Source organism: Rhipicephalus sanguineus, unplaced genomic scaffold, assembly GCF_013339695.2.
Source record: "Rhipicephalus sanguineus isolate Rsan-2018 unplaced genomic scaffold, BIME_Rsan_1.4 Seq9761, whole genome shotgun sequence".
Classification (NCBI taxonomy): Eukaryota; Metazoa; Arthropoda; class Arachnida; order Ixodida; family Ixodidae; genus Rhipicephalus; species Rhipicephalus sanguineus.
The window spans coordinates 1,989-16,573 of NW_023616412.1; the positions used below are offsets into that span (position 1 = coordinate 1,989).

The 14,585-nt window shown below is 45.9% G+C and overlaps 1 protein-coding gene across 1 annotated transcript; it reads right to left on the minus strand.

The window, feature by feature from the left end:
• Positions 1 to 3,358: 3,358 nt before the first annotated feature.
• On the minus strand, positions 3,359 to 14,127 carry LOC119378778 (ATP-binding cassette sub-family G member 1-like; the record flags this gene model as incomplete). Its single annotated transcript, XM_049411816.1, is given in 10 exon segments — positions 3,359 to 3,498; positions 4,665 to 4,779; positions 5,880 to 5,952; positions 5,954 to 5,998; positions 6,519 to 6,664; positions 9,149 to 9,228; positions 9,231 to 9,296; positions 9,299 to 9,333; positions 12,800 to 12,881; positions 13,969 to 14,127. Coding segments are annotated over 10 exon segments (941 nt in total), but the record flags the coding sequence as incomplete, so codon positions are not given.
• Positions 14,128 to 14,585: the final 458 nt, after the last annotated feature.

Genomic DNA, 14,585 nt, shown 5'->3' on the forward strand with positions numbered 1-14,585 from the left:
CAATTATATGGACATCTCGGCTGATTTTGCCGTCGCCGTCGCCGTCATGCACCGTATATGTATAAGTATGTATATATATAAAAGCCCCAAGAAAAATAATTCAGAAAAATGCTTCCGAAGCGCGGAATCGAACCAGGGACCTCTTGTTCCGCAGCGAGTGGCGCTATCCACTACGCCACGAACGCAGATCCTCCACGTAGCTAACGGCGAGCGTTATATACATACCCTTTACCGCTCGACGGACTCACAGACGGCAGGCGATAATAAGCTTTCTTCATTACCAGCGAGATGGCGCTAGCAGCGCGACGGGCGCATTTAAAAGTCGTCGTCGAGCTCGCTCGCTTCTTATATTTGCGCAGCGAGATCATTGCCCTTCCGTTGTCTGCTCGCGCGGTTTTCTCGCGGTGGGGGGAAGAGGAATGTTTCACGCTCTCACCGTGATGTCCGCGCTCATGTTACCGAGCGTACGAAAGTCACTCGAGCTGAAGGGACGCCGCTAAACGAACAAACAGAAGATGAGCGCGAACTATCAAGTGTCACAGCTCGACAGTTGAAGCACGCTAGTTTCCTTCGCTGCTTCGGCCGCCTTTGCAACAGAACGCTGTTCAAACTGAGAGTATCCATTGGCGAGCCTCACTTCGTATAGCATAATTTCTTGCTATCGCATTCATTGCTTCGCCCTTGCGGCGAAACTGTGACTTTTTTTTTTGCTTGATATTCTTTTTTGGTGACGTCACATCGCGTCATAACGAGTTAGTAGGGTGATCGGAGGTCTCTGTTCTGCGCCGTTCGTTCTGCACCCACAGTTCTGGCGGCGCACGCGATTAGCCGAAGCCGGAAAAAACCACGTCTTTGAGGGCGTAGCCATTTTTCTTTTTGCTTGATCTTTTATTTTTTGGTGACGTCATACAGCGTCATAATGAGCATGTCGTCACAAACGAACGGATCGCGAGGCCGTTCGCACGCATTCTCTCGAGCGAACAAACGGCTTCGCAGGAATGATGCGGCGGTTGCGGCTGCCGCAACAGCTGATTTTCAGAAAATGGCGCTTGCGACGTGCGCTTCTCTTGCGGTTGGAGGTGCGAGATGCGTTTTGAAGCCCTGAGCGAGTGCGGCGTCGCTTTCGGTTCTCAAACGAACAGTCGAACGAAATGAACGGGCCTGCCACTGGGCTGTGGTCTTAGGCGCAGGACTTCTTAGTTCAAAAGCGTTACCAGCTTTGCCACGTGTCGTCCCGGTGCTCACTCGTGAACGACGGCCCCAGCGGGCGCGACGGCGTAGCTATCTGTGGGTGCCTTTTATAAAAGCCAGCAGAAGCTCCCTTTGACGATCCGACACCCGAGAGCCAAGGCAGACATTGCGGTGGGACGACATTTTGAAAAACTGCGCCACCCGCTACTTTTTTTTTTTTTTTGCAGTGCGCGACGCTTAAACATAGCAAGACGTTAGCGGAAAAAAACTAACACCAATAAATATCATCACTCAAAGCTATTGCTGTTTCAGACAAACTGCTTGAGCTTGAAAAGAAAAGAAAATATCTTTTCGTACAACAACTGTATATATATGAAGGCGAGAAACACTTCGTTTTGAAATATTCGGTCCCTTTGGCGAGGACAAACTATGCGCGTCTACTTCCGGAAAGCTCGCCGCTCACCGCTTGACGATTGCTGTCGTCTTCCTCTCGGCGGAAGAGAGCTGCGGACCGCCCCCTTTTGTGACGTAACACCACCAGAACGAACGCGGAACGAACAGAGATCTCCGATCCCTCCGCAAGTATCGAGCTGCTCGTAGTTCTTCGTGGACATGCCAATTTCTTGCTATCGCATTCAGTGCTTCGCCCTTGCGCGAAAACTTGCTTTTATTCTTTCCTGTTTCTTTTTTTCTTTTTTTTTGCTTTTGTGACCTTCTTCCATATCAATATCATGATGATGGGATAGCCGTTCTAACGTAGACGAGCTTCCCATGTTTTGGCACGTATAAATGGTGGGGGGCGGGTGAGATCACGTGAGATAAATGCTGCGCAGATAGGCTTGTGCAGTCCGCATGGGCGGCGGCGAGAAAGTGCGCAGTGTGCCCGTATTGTGCTACTGCATCAAAAGGAATTTTAACGCTGGCGCGTTCTAATCATGGGCGGTTGCATTTGGGTGGTTGGTACAGCTTTATTGATTCCGCAGAGCTTTCGCCGACCGTGCCTTAGGTCTCCACGTGGGGACGACGAGGCCTTGCCTCACGCCGCCTCGCGGGCCTGCTGGACAGCCCAAAGTTGGTCGCCGAGGCTGGGGCTGCGCAAGGCAGCGGCCCACCGCGCGGAAAGGGTTCCGGAGTACACCTAGCGGGTTTTTGTAACAGTCCCAGAGCATTTGAGTTAATGTGCGACCTCGTGTGGCAGACCTTGCATATATTTGTCGGGTATGTATTGGCCGTTAATATTTTGGCCATGCCCTAGATCACACGAATGAAGTGAAAACTGCGGCGCTGTTATATGCACGCTCTAGCATTAGTTGATACTAAGAAATAAATTTCTCGTCACGCTTCCAGCCACTACGAATCATTAAAGAGCCGCAGCGAAGCGAGGTGTGAAACGCGATGGAGTGCTGCGTTCACTGGAAGGCAGATTAGATCAGTGAAAAGGGCTAACCAGGACAGAGGCCTCTCTGCTACATTGCATCCGCGATGGGTCAGCGCGTACACCAGCATGGCTCTGCAATCAGACTTGCCGCGACGCCATTGTGTCCTACTTGAAAGACATGTATGGTGATATTGAACATTATTTCCTTCAGTGCAGGGAACTTGATAAAGCTCGACAACGCTTCTTTGAAGCACTCCAATGTTTATAGTCTCGCCACATGACACAGTGAACGATGTGGTTTTCCGCGTGGTCACTGGACATTCCGGAGGAGGTGTTGCGACTACTGTTTAAACGTTACGTTTAAACGTTTTTAATACGTTACCGACCTCACACGTGACCGGTGATGAGTGACACTTACATTGGGTGTGGTATTTTTTTAAATTTTACCCTCAGAGTACACACTACATTACAGAGGGGAGAACTATTGGCTATATATGGGGGCCCGTACGGGACCGTATGAAGGATATCTCATAGACCACCGGCACGTGCATTGTTGCATTGCGCTGCGCCCGCTTCTTTGTAGTCTGCCCGCGCTTCGCTTTGAAGAAAAAAAAGATCGTGTCTTCAAACAACCTGAAAGGAGAAAACCGGGCGGGGCAATTGCCTGTGAATCTCGCAAGGTAGGTCCGCCTGCAACCTACAACATCCTCCTCCATATGCGTGTGTAAAACTTAGTGCAACTGTCCGATGTATACATATTGTTACTACGCATGTCATTAAATGACTCACCTCCTCCGTCATGACTTTCCCACCGTAAATAGTGGTGTGGCTGTAATCGAAGTCCTGCTCGGCGCAAGGAAGGGGAATCCGAAACTCGGTGCTTAGTCTGTCGCAGTGGTCGCTGTGCTCGTCCGAAGCTAGCTCGGACACTGCACAAAAGCAAAAAAAGAAAACAGGCATATTGTCGGTTGAATTCGTGGAGTGGCTGCAGAAAGGAAATAAATTTACACGGCGGCGACGTTGGAGACCGAGCCCTATTCGACAACATGGGAGGAAATGGAAAGCGAACGCTTAATGGAGTACTGATGCAATCATAAGTAACAGGTCCTAACGTGCAAATAAGACACGCATGTCATGTACAGCATTATTTACATTTTCACGCTCATGGTGCGCTGGCGGCCGTTTCGCTAGCTTGATATACACCAAAATTGGTATTGCGCGACGTGACTGTGTGACGAACATAAATAACAGGTGGTAACACGAAAATCGTGACATGCATGTCATGTAGTGTATGATTTAGACGCCACGCTCATGGTGCACTCCAGCCATTTTGTTTGCTGGATATATACCTAAATTGGTATGGCATGACGGGAGTGCGTGACGAACATAAACAGCAGGTCACGCATACTATATATTGCAGAATATACGTTTCATTAGCATGGCATATAGTAGATTATACAGGCATGCATGTATGACAATCTCGCGATATATAGCGAAATAGATGTCACGACATGAATGACTTCATTAACCTCAATGACAAACAAGACGATGTATGCAGCTCTTTGCTGGCTGCTTCGCATTACATCGATTCCCACACTGCGTGGGATCTGCCGATTTTTTTTTTAAATTATGAATTTTCTCGCTAAACGACATTATGAGACGTCAAAATCATTAATAAATGCCGATAAGCGCCATAAAGCTCTAAATAGTTCAATGTAATAGCTTTTATACAGCCAGTTTCGATGTTTTTCAGATGGTTGTACCGTGTCGGGACGTACTATACGCAGAAGGCACTCACGTGGGAGCTGCCCATGGCAAAGTTATGACATTCACTCTGGCTCACTCGGCCATCTTCTACGCTGCTACAAAGCATAGAGCTGTTATTGTAAATTTATGGAATGCTGCGAACTTGCCAGTATATCTTTTAGAGATCAGTGGTCTGAGAACATTGACATGACACGGAATAAATAAATAATAGACAATAAATAATAAATAAATAAATAATAATAAATAAATAATAAATAAATAATAAATAAATAAATTAAATAATAAATCTCTACAAGGATATTGCGCCATGGCCGTGTTCTCAACGTACTGTAATCGGCGGGATTGTGATATTCGGGGCAGGGCAGGCCGCGCTGTGCTAGGAACGGAAGCAGCTCGTCAACCTTGCCGTTGTAGATGCACCGGCCACCGGACACCATGTACAGCTGCACAGAAAGTCATACAAAGTAAATCATGCACAGTAAGCCCCATTCACATTAGCAATGCGAATAGGAGTATTTCTATATAGCTTCTACTCCAGATCCTCATGAGTGGCTTGCGGACTCCTGCTTAGTCATCATGACACCCTTCTAGGTTTAAGTGACACCTACACCTTGCTTTTATAATCGGACGCGTATCGGGGCTTGGCGTTAAACAATGTCTTACTTCCCATTCTCACCACAGGACCTCCCAACGTCAATTGCTGACTGCCAATGCGACATGGTGGTTTGCCGAAAGGTGAAACGCAGAAATTGCGGTTTACAGCAGCACACAAACAATCAGTCATGAAATAATCTAGCTTTCTGTCAGCTTGCAATGCTATCACATTGCTATCGTGCGGTGCGTTGTGTCTGATTGTTCTTTGAGTGTACCAATAGCGGTGACCAGTTCGTGAACCGGTCTACTGCCCGCCGCCAACGCCGCATTCCACAGTGGGCTGATGGTCAAATTAAAATGGTCGAAATTGCTGCAAACCCATCTGCAACGGCGTCTCATTGTCTAGATGTTGCTTCGAGAAGTCTACTAAATTATCCATTAATCACGTAGTAGGAGAAATAAAAAATAATATAATTACTGGGGTTTTACGTGCCACGACACTTATGATGAATTCTAAAAAGACCGGGCATGCAAACACGGACCCAAGAAGAAGTCAGGACACCACAAACGGTGTTTGTGGTGTCCTGACTTGTTTCTTGTGTCCGTGTTTGCACGCCCCCTCTTTTTAGAATGACAACTTACCAACTAGCTCAGCTCTTATTCTGAGACTTATGATGCGCGTCGTAGTGAGGGACTCCGTGTTAATTTTGACTACCTGGGGTTCTTCAATGTGCAAGGTCAGTTAAAGTATACAAGGGTGTTCCCCCATCTAAATGCGGCCGCCGTGGCCGGGAATCAAACCCGCGACCTCAGGCTTCGCCGTGACACACCTGACGATCATCGCCGGTCCCTTTGTAATCTGCGATGGCATCCACAACGGCAGCAGCAGCAGCGCAAGGTCATAAGCAGTTGATCCACCTTCATCTGTGGATTCAGCAAGAGTACTCACCGTGTCGAAGTAGGAGAATATCTTAGCGCTAGGAGCGTGTATAGAGCAGATCACAGTGTGCCCAGAGGCCAGCTTTTAAGGACTTGGACGCACAGAGGCTTGAGACGTTGTCCAGGCCACTGCAAAGGCAAAGCAGTCACCCTGCGAGTATCCACCGCGGGTACCAACGAAGTACTCGAAATCAAAACATTTGCTAAACGGTGCTGATACAGTTTACTATTAGTGCCTTTTTTTTTGGAAACGTGCGCATGAGTGCACGTGTGGCACACATATCTCATTTCTACTCATTTCGTATAGCCTCATCGCAAGCGAGGAAAAAGAGAGAGGAGAATGAGGAGAAAAAAAGGTTAGCCAGACTTTGTCCAGTTTTCTACACGTGGGGAGAAGAAAGGGGCAGCAACCGAGGGAGAAACAAGCCACGATTCGCAAGCATACAGCATCAAGGATTTGCAGCACTACGGACAAGAGCAAGCATCAATAATATCAAATAGGTACGGTACTTGCTAACAGAGTATTCAAATAAACATAAAATAAGCTTTGTAGGCGCCGTTATAAAACAACTTTTAGCGACGTCTTATATACGCACACACGCGTAAGTTCTGCTGCAGAGTTGAGAACACCGGGAGACGTAGTTCGCACCTGGTAGGTTCGTCGAGGAACAACACAGGAGGGTTATTGACCAGTTCTTGAGCAATAGCCAACCGCTTGCGTTGGCCGCCCGACAAGTTTTCCGTTCGTGTGTTGCGGCACTCGGCTAATCCCCACTCTGCTATTGACCGTTGCACCTGTTCGTACAGCAGAGAAATACAATGGAGTATCACTTTTACACGAAACTTCTGTAGGTGTGCCACGTGCATATAAACATCGAAGTTCATCAATATTAGAACTAGAAGTGTGAAAAACAATGCAGTTACGTATATATTGGTAATGAGGAATTTCGTGTTATACAACACTAAGAACCAATTAAGGCTCATCAATGATAAACAAAATTACCCAGACAGTTTCAGGACGCCGGCATCGCTACCCTAAACATAACATGGTCTGAACTGTTTTCACTTATTAAGACGAAAGCCTTATGCCTCATGAGAAGAGTAACATGGTTAAATGCCGGCGTGAGTAAAAGCATAGAAAGCAAAAGCCTGGAGCAACGCGCGCGGCTCGAGGCTCCGCGCCCGCGAGCTGCGCGTTCACTTCGTTATCGAGACGTTCGCGTGATTAAAAAATAATAAAACCGGCGTTCGCGTGACTCTCACATCGTGTTTGTGAAAGCTTCAAACCAAGGCGATGAAGAAGAAGTTAAGAAGATGATCCCCTGACGCAGCATACGTCACGGAAAGCTGCCGCGGAGCGGCACCGGCGGCTAGGAGAGTACAAAAAAGGGCGAAGCAATGAATGCGATAGCAAGAAATTAATGCTATACGAAGTGAGGCTCGCCAATGGATACTCTCAGTTTGAACAGCGTTCCTGTTGCAAAGGCGGCCGAAGCAGCGAAGGAAACTAGCGTGCTTCAACTGTCGAGCTGTGACACTTGATAGTTCGCGCTCATCTTCTGTTTGTTCGTTTAGCGGCGTCCCTTCAGCTCGAGTGACTTTCGTACGCTCGGTAGCATGAGCGCGGACATCACGGTGAGAGCGTGAAACATTCCTCTTCCCCCCACCGCGAGAAAACCGCGCGAGCAGACAACGGAAGGGCAATGATCTCGCTGCGCAAATATAGAAGCGAGCGAGCTCGACGACGACTTTTAAATGCGCCCGTCGCGCTGCTAGCGCCATCTCGCTGGTAATGAAGAAAGCTTATTATCGCCTGCCGTCTGTGAGTCCGTCGAGCGGTAAAGGGTATGTATATAACGCTCGCCGTTAGCTACGTGGAGGATCTGCGTTTCGTGGCGTAGTGGATAGCGCCACTCGCTGCGGAACAAGAGGTCCCTGGTTCGATTCCGCGCTTCGGAAGCATTTTTTCTGAATTATTTTTCTTTGGGGCTTTTATATATATACATACTTATACATATACGGTGCATGACGGCGACGGCAAAATCCAGCCGAGACTGTCCATATAATTGCTATCGCAATAAAAGCAACGTTCGCGTGACTCAGCTTAGGGGAGCGAAAACTATACAAAAGTCAGTGAAAGCATGGCTGTGCATATATATGATGATAATCAAAGCAAGTTATATGAGTAGTGAGTTAATTAGTGAAAGTGACATTAGTAAAGGTTAATTATACCATAGTAATAAAAATTAAGTAACAGTGAACTAGTTCATATTAATTAGTGAAAGTGACATTAGTGACATTTGAATAGTGATAGTTAATTAGTGTGCGTTGGATATTGACATAAAGTGCACGGCAAAATAGCCACAGAATGGCTTTGCCTTTGAGTCGTCTAGGCGAATGCATAAGGGACCTGTGAGTTTCTTTTTTTAAATCTTTCTCCCAATTATGAAAACATGAACTAGGATCAATTTTTTTTTACTTGCATTCACATGTATGTGTTGTTATGTGCATGTAACGTAAGAGTGTTTAATGGTTTAATTCTTTTTCACAACCCTCTTTATATTTCCTTGTTGCACCGAAAACTACCTTGCGTTGTGTAATTACTTCTCTGTCAATATTTATACAAACACGTTTTTGTATTGTGATGACTGCGCGACTCACACCCACCATGTAACACAGGAACTAGGGGTGCATCAAGCTGCCTGACTGCAGCTCTAAGAAAGAAAGAAAGAAAGAAGAAAGAAAGAAAGAAAGAAAGAAAGAAAAAAAAAAAAAAAAAAAAAAAAAAAAAAAAAGAAAGAAAGAAAGAAAAAAAAAAAGAAAGAAAGAAGAAGAAAAAGAAAGTGAAAGAAGAAAGAAAGAATTTTTTAGTGACGTGAACGCGCCGCAGTGAGGGTGGTCATGTGACCTTAGGCCGATTCAGGTGAACGCCAGCTTCTGTTTTCTTTTAACCCCCGCTGAACGCCGCAAGTACGAAGTGAACGCGCAGCTCGCACGCCATGTGGTCATGTGACTTTTTTTGTACCACACGCTTGCTTTTCGCCGAGGGAGCCTTCTCAAGAGCCGTCTAAGGCTTTCAAGTTTAAAAATGGTGATTTCGCATATACTGAATGAACACTTGAACCCAATATTCCAGCAACGAAGCGTTGCTGGCAAGCTAACTTCTACGGTGACAAGCGGTATAAGCGGAATCCAATGACATAAGGACCCATGGTCACCAAACAGGCCGGTGACTAACAGAGCAGCGGTTTATGAGCGCTGGACGATGAAAAGTCATACCATTTCCTCTTTGGCTGTTTGCGATAACGCAGGCATGCGCAATTCTACACTCATGGAGATGGCCTCGTAAACGGTCAGAGGGGTAGAAGACGATAATCCTGCATGACGTAGCAGCTCTGCTTGTTGAACAACGCCTGGTCGCGCACGCGCCATTGATCTGGACTTCCCCTTTGTAACTCTTGTCGCTGCATTGAAAAAAAGAAATTGTTTTCTTCGCTTGAGAAACGCTGCGTAATTTAGGCTGCCAGGGCAATATGCTTACAGTATCCTAAATTTGCCAGTGATCATAAACACTTTTAAGCTAAAATTATAGCAAGAAACATTCTAGCTAGTCTTGGTGTCGGACATATTGTCATCGAAGGTGACTATTCACTGGCGAAAAGCCGTTACAACTTTGTGAACTAGGCACCGAAATTGCACTCTCTGAAATACTGTTTTCATGAGATAGCTGTATTTTCAAAACCATCTAATTCCGAGTCGTTACGATGTATCGATGAAATGTGTTCATAACAGACTTGTTACACCCACGATATAAAATTTGTGGGAACACAGTGCTGTTGAGGCCATCATGTAAAGAACCAAAATATGCCGTCGGATCACTTCAATTTCCTCCAGAATTGTGGGACTTGCAGCTCACTTAGTGTCTAACAATATGCAGCCAGTGACAAGCAACAAAGTTTAGCTTTAACAGCGAAGCTGTTTAGCAAGGCGTTCCTCGTATCTCGTATCACGAAACTATCATCATCATAAACAGGTATGCGCCACAGAAATTTGGTGAATCCACTACTTCACCACTGGCCACTAAAAAGAAGTCAAACAGTTAGCCAACACTAGGGAATGGGAAGGCAATTGTTTATCAATTTATTGTTTCTCATTCCCCCCCACCCCCATACAAATTGTTATTTATTTCTTTATTTCCTTTTCTCGTATCACGAAAATCACCTTATTCTATTTGAAAAAAGCCACTTTTCCGATTCCCTGACTTTTACTTAATGTTCCAATTTACATTAACCGCCGGCTCTTGGCCTATCCCCCGTAGTGGGTGTAAGCGAATGCAAGGAACAAGCAACAGCAAGCAAGCAAGGCAACGGCGGCTGCGAGAAGACCACCGAGTCGATGGAAGGCCTACGCGAACAACTACTGCCCGTAGGTCTACGAGAGTTCCGAGGCCGCTTAGTTTCAGCGCAAGTTTCTGTCCTCTGGGAGTTTGGACCTCTGGGTCTTGTCCTGTGACTGTCTGTCGTTTAACTCGAACCTCTCTGCGCTGAGAATCAACGAGAAAACAACCCTCATCACCTAGCTAAGGCCTAGCAACCACCTAGAAGCAACCTAGAAATAACCCTCATCACCTAGCTAAGGCCAAGCAACCACCTAGAAGCAACCTAGAAACAACCCTCATCACCTAGCTAAGGCCTAGCAACCACCTAGAAGCAACCTAGAAACAACCCTCATCACCTAGCTAAGGCCTAGCAACCACCTAGAAGCAACCTAGAAACAACCCTCATCACCTAGCTAAGGCCTAGCAACCACCTAGAAGCAACCTAGAAACAACCCTCATCACCTAGCTAAGGCCTAGCAACCACCTAGAAGCAACCTAGAAACAACCCTCATCACCTAGCTAAGGCCAAGCAACCACCTAGAAGCAACCTAGAAACAACCCTGATCACCTAGCTAAGGCCTAGCAACCACCTAGAAGCAACCTAGAAACAACCTGATCACCTAGCTAAGGCCTAGCAACCACCTAGAAGCAACCTAGAAATAACCCTCATCACCTAGCTAGGCCAAGCAACCACCTAGAAGCAACCTAGAAACAACCCTCATCACCTAGCTAAGGCCTAGCAACCACCTAGAAGCAACCTAGAAACAACCCTCATCACCTAGCTAAGGCGCCTAGCAACCACCTAGAAGCAACCTAGACATAACCCTCATCACCTAGCTAAGGCCAAGCAACCACCTAGAAGCAACCTAGAAACAACCCTCATCACCTAGCTAAGGCCTAGCAACCACCTAGAAGCAACCTAGAAACAACCCTCATCACCTAGCTAAGGCCTAGCAACCACCAAGAAGCAACCTAGAAACAACCCTCATCACCTAGCTAAGGCCTAGCAACCACCTAGAAGCAACAAGATTAGTCTTCACAATTGTCCAGTTTCGCTGTGCCAAGCCTTGCGCGGCCTAATGGAAGCTTCACCAATTTTTTTTTCATTTTTCCTTCCTATTGCTCTTGTACCCTACCAATACACCTACCCATCCTCCACTAAATAAATCGTTTCTCTGTGGCCATTGGAAGAAGACGAAAATGTCTAATGGAGAGGAAGGAGGAGAGGTCGGTCTGGAAAGCGAGTTTCCAGCCTGCTACTCCTCACGGGGGAAAGGGAGAGAAAGAGGGAGGTATGATGACAGGTGACTAATAATAATAATAACTTCTGGGGTTTTACGTGCCAAAACCACGATATCATTATGAGGCACGCCGTAGTGGAGGGCTCCGGAAATTTTCACCATCTGGTGTTCTTTAACGTGCAATGACATCGCACAGTACACGGCCTCTAGCATTTCGCCTCCATCGAAATGCGACTGCCGCGGCCTGGATCGAACCCGATGACAGGTGACTATGGTATAGTACGATGAATCTGTGTTCACACACTCCTGTGCGGAGACGTCTACTACGCGTGAATGATGGACATCAGCGCACGTCAATGGCCTTTAACTCCGTACGTTTCAGCCGACCACTTCTTTTTCGTCAAATAGGCTAACATACTCCTTTGCGTCTGTTTGAAGGAAGAATGTTGTCATCTGATCATGCTTCTGCCGAACGAGGCAAAGTTACGTTGAGTACGTGACCACGCTCGCGCAGCGACGTAAATGTCGAGAAAGTTAGCGCTACACCGGTATCCACGAGGAACGCCCTGTCCTTCAACCTGGATTTCGAAAGCCAGTCGCATGAATCTCCGGTTCCTCAATACCCAACACGCCACAAGGTCAACGCTAGACGATTGTGCAACATTTATTCTCCTACAGTCAGAACCTAATGGTGATCTTACAAAGTCTTCGGCTTGCGCAGTCATTTATAACGCGCTGCAGCACAATAACGTAAAGACAACGTTTTCCTGCATAGAATCAGTGCTGGCCGCTGAAGTGGCTGACGCACGTTACAGAAACTTCAACTTAAATTAACTCTCCTAAATGCGTCGTAATCTCGCGTTGCTATGCAAGATACAACTATAATTTTAAAGCGTTTCGTATAACATTATATGACATTCACACGCTGTTCTTACATAATTTCTTCTCCTTTACGTAGAACTTTAGACAACAATGGCGTAAAACGTAATTCTGGCGGAAATAAACACTTTTTCTTTGAATAGAATCTACTATAGCGGTGCGATTGAAAGGGGATGCGAATTCATCAACCGGTTCGTGCTGCTCCTACGAACAACGGCTTCCCAAACTTATTTGCGCCTGAAACTGCTCGAACTATACTCGTATAATTGAATAGAAGCACATAACTTTACCTTAAAGCGTTGGAAAACTTCGAAGTTTCTGACATCGGCTACTGCGTACATCTGATATTAAACGAGTTGCCTTCGTCAAAATCGTTGTGTTGTGCGCCTACATGAGTTAACAAACGGAAGTGAAACAGCCCAGCGATACTACTAAAACCCAGTGAGAAGGTTTAACAGCGTCGTCTTGCCAGCCCCGGAAGGACCCATGATGGCCGTAAGCGTACCGGCAAGGCCTCACCACTTAAGTTGTCCACGAGAGGTTTTAAGCCTGGAAAGACCATCGTAGATTAAGTTAAAAAAATGTCATTCACCTATATTAATGGAGATTGGCAGTATAGCATCGCTAAGCAAATTGATACCATGCCAAATCAAATGATTCTGCCCAGGGCACCTACTATTTTTTAAGCACTAGTACCCTGCTATTCAAGCAGTATTGAATTTAAAACAAATACGCTAACATTCAGCGCATAATTTTGGTTTTGCATCGTCCGGCGTTTCCTACATCGCAGTTTCTTGACAATGCAATAACTTCTCGATGGCTTATTACACACATCCGATTTATTACTACATAATGATGCCTTAATGATGCCTACTACATAGCTATTAGAAGGAAGTAAGATGTTCACAAATACTCTCACGTACATAGGCTTCTCCATTACTTTGAGAATCAGAGCGTAAGCACCTCACGATCATTGCCATTCTGCTGGTGCAACGCCTTTTGCCCTTATCGCACGCTGAACAGAATGAGAATGCAATGCATTGCGACATTCCTTCATCAAGTTCTCTGATGGGACGCAAGGGGCATCACCAAGTGAAGGATTGCAAAAGTCCGTAACACGTGGGGAAAACTGCTTACACGGGTTGAAAAACAGCTTCACGTTAAGTTATGGTAACAGCGGGTTGATACCGTATAGCCACAGATAAGTCGCGACTACTTTAAAGTCAACACGAAAGTTATACACAAATTCAATGAATCAGTTTCATGAGGGACCGAGAGCTATGAAAAATTCAATGGACTAAGATCAGGGAAGTATTAATCGTATTTCCAAAACATGTAAAGTCCACAAATGTGCATAAAAGAAACACGAGCACCGCAGTTTAATGCTGCATAAGGATTCAACGATACGCGCGTTCCGTGCTCCGCAGTCAGGCACCACGCTGGCAGATAACTGTTTCACAAGCTCACGCGTAGCCCAGACAGTAATAACAGTGGAAAAGTGAACAGCCTGGTAGTTATACAAGGCCGCGGTGTACAAGGTTGGTAGGCGATGTTAAAAACACACTTTCTTTTCACCCGCCTGTGGTGCATACAAATGCGACTAAGAAGCACTAACGAAAGCAGAATGGTTAACTTACGTTTTCCAGATTTTACCGCGTAGCTGAGGTTCTTCCATGCAATACGGATACTTTCCAAATTGCGCAATCCGTTCTCACGATCGCTGCATGTTCGGGCTGCTGCTCTGCAGATGTTTGCCGAGCCTGCAGACCGGACCAGGCAAAGATTGAATATCAACAAGATCTGAAGTAGAGCATTAAGTCGGGCTAGTTGGTTTAAATTCATAATGACGACCAAAACTGCGCTAAAAACACAAAGACAAAGACGATGAAAACTGCGCGAGTCCTGTTTCCCTCGTCTTTGTCTGTGTTTTTAGCGCAGTTTTAGTCGTCATTATGAATCAACAAGATCTATTGCGTTAACACTGCAGTGATGGCACATGCACGCTAATTCTGATACCTCTAAATTATTTAAATACGGAGACCTAACTCGCGGCCTTTAGCAGCGTTTTTTTTTATACGATGGAGCGAAGTTTCCTTTGTCAGTATTGAAAACAATTGCTTTTTCTTTAGTTCACGAAGAACTAAAATAATTTCCAAAGTTATTATTACTAATTATTTTTAAACATTTTAAGCGTATATAATCTCGCACAGCTGAAGGC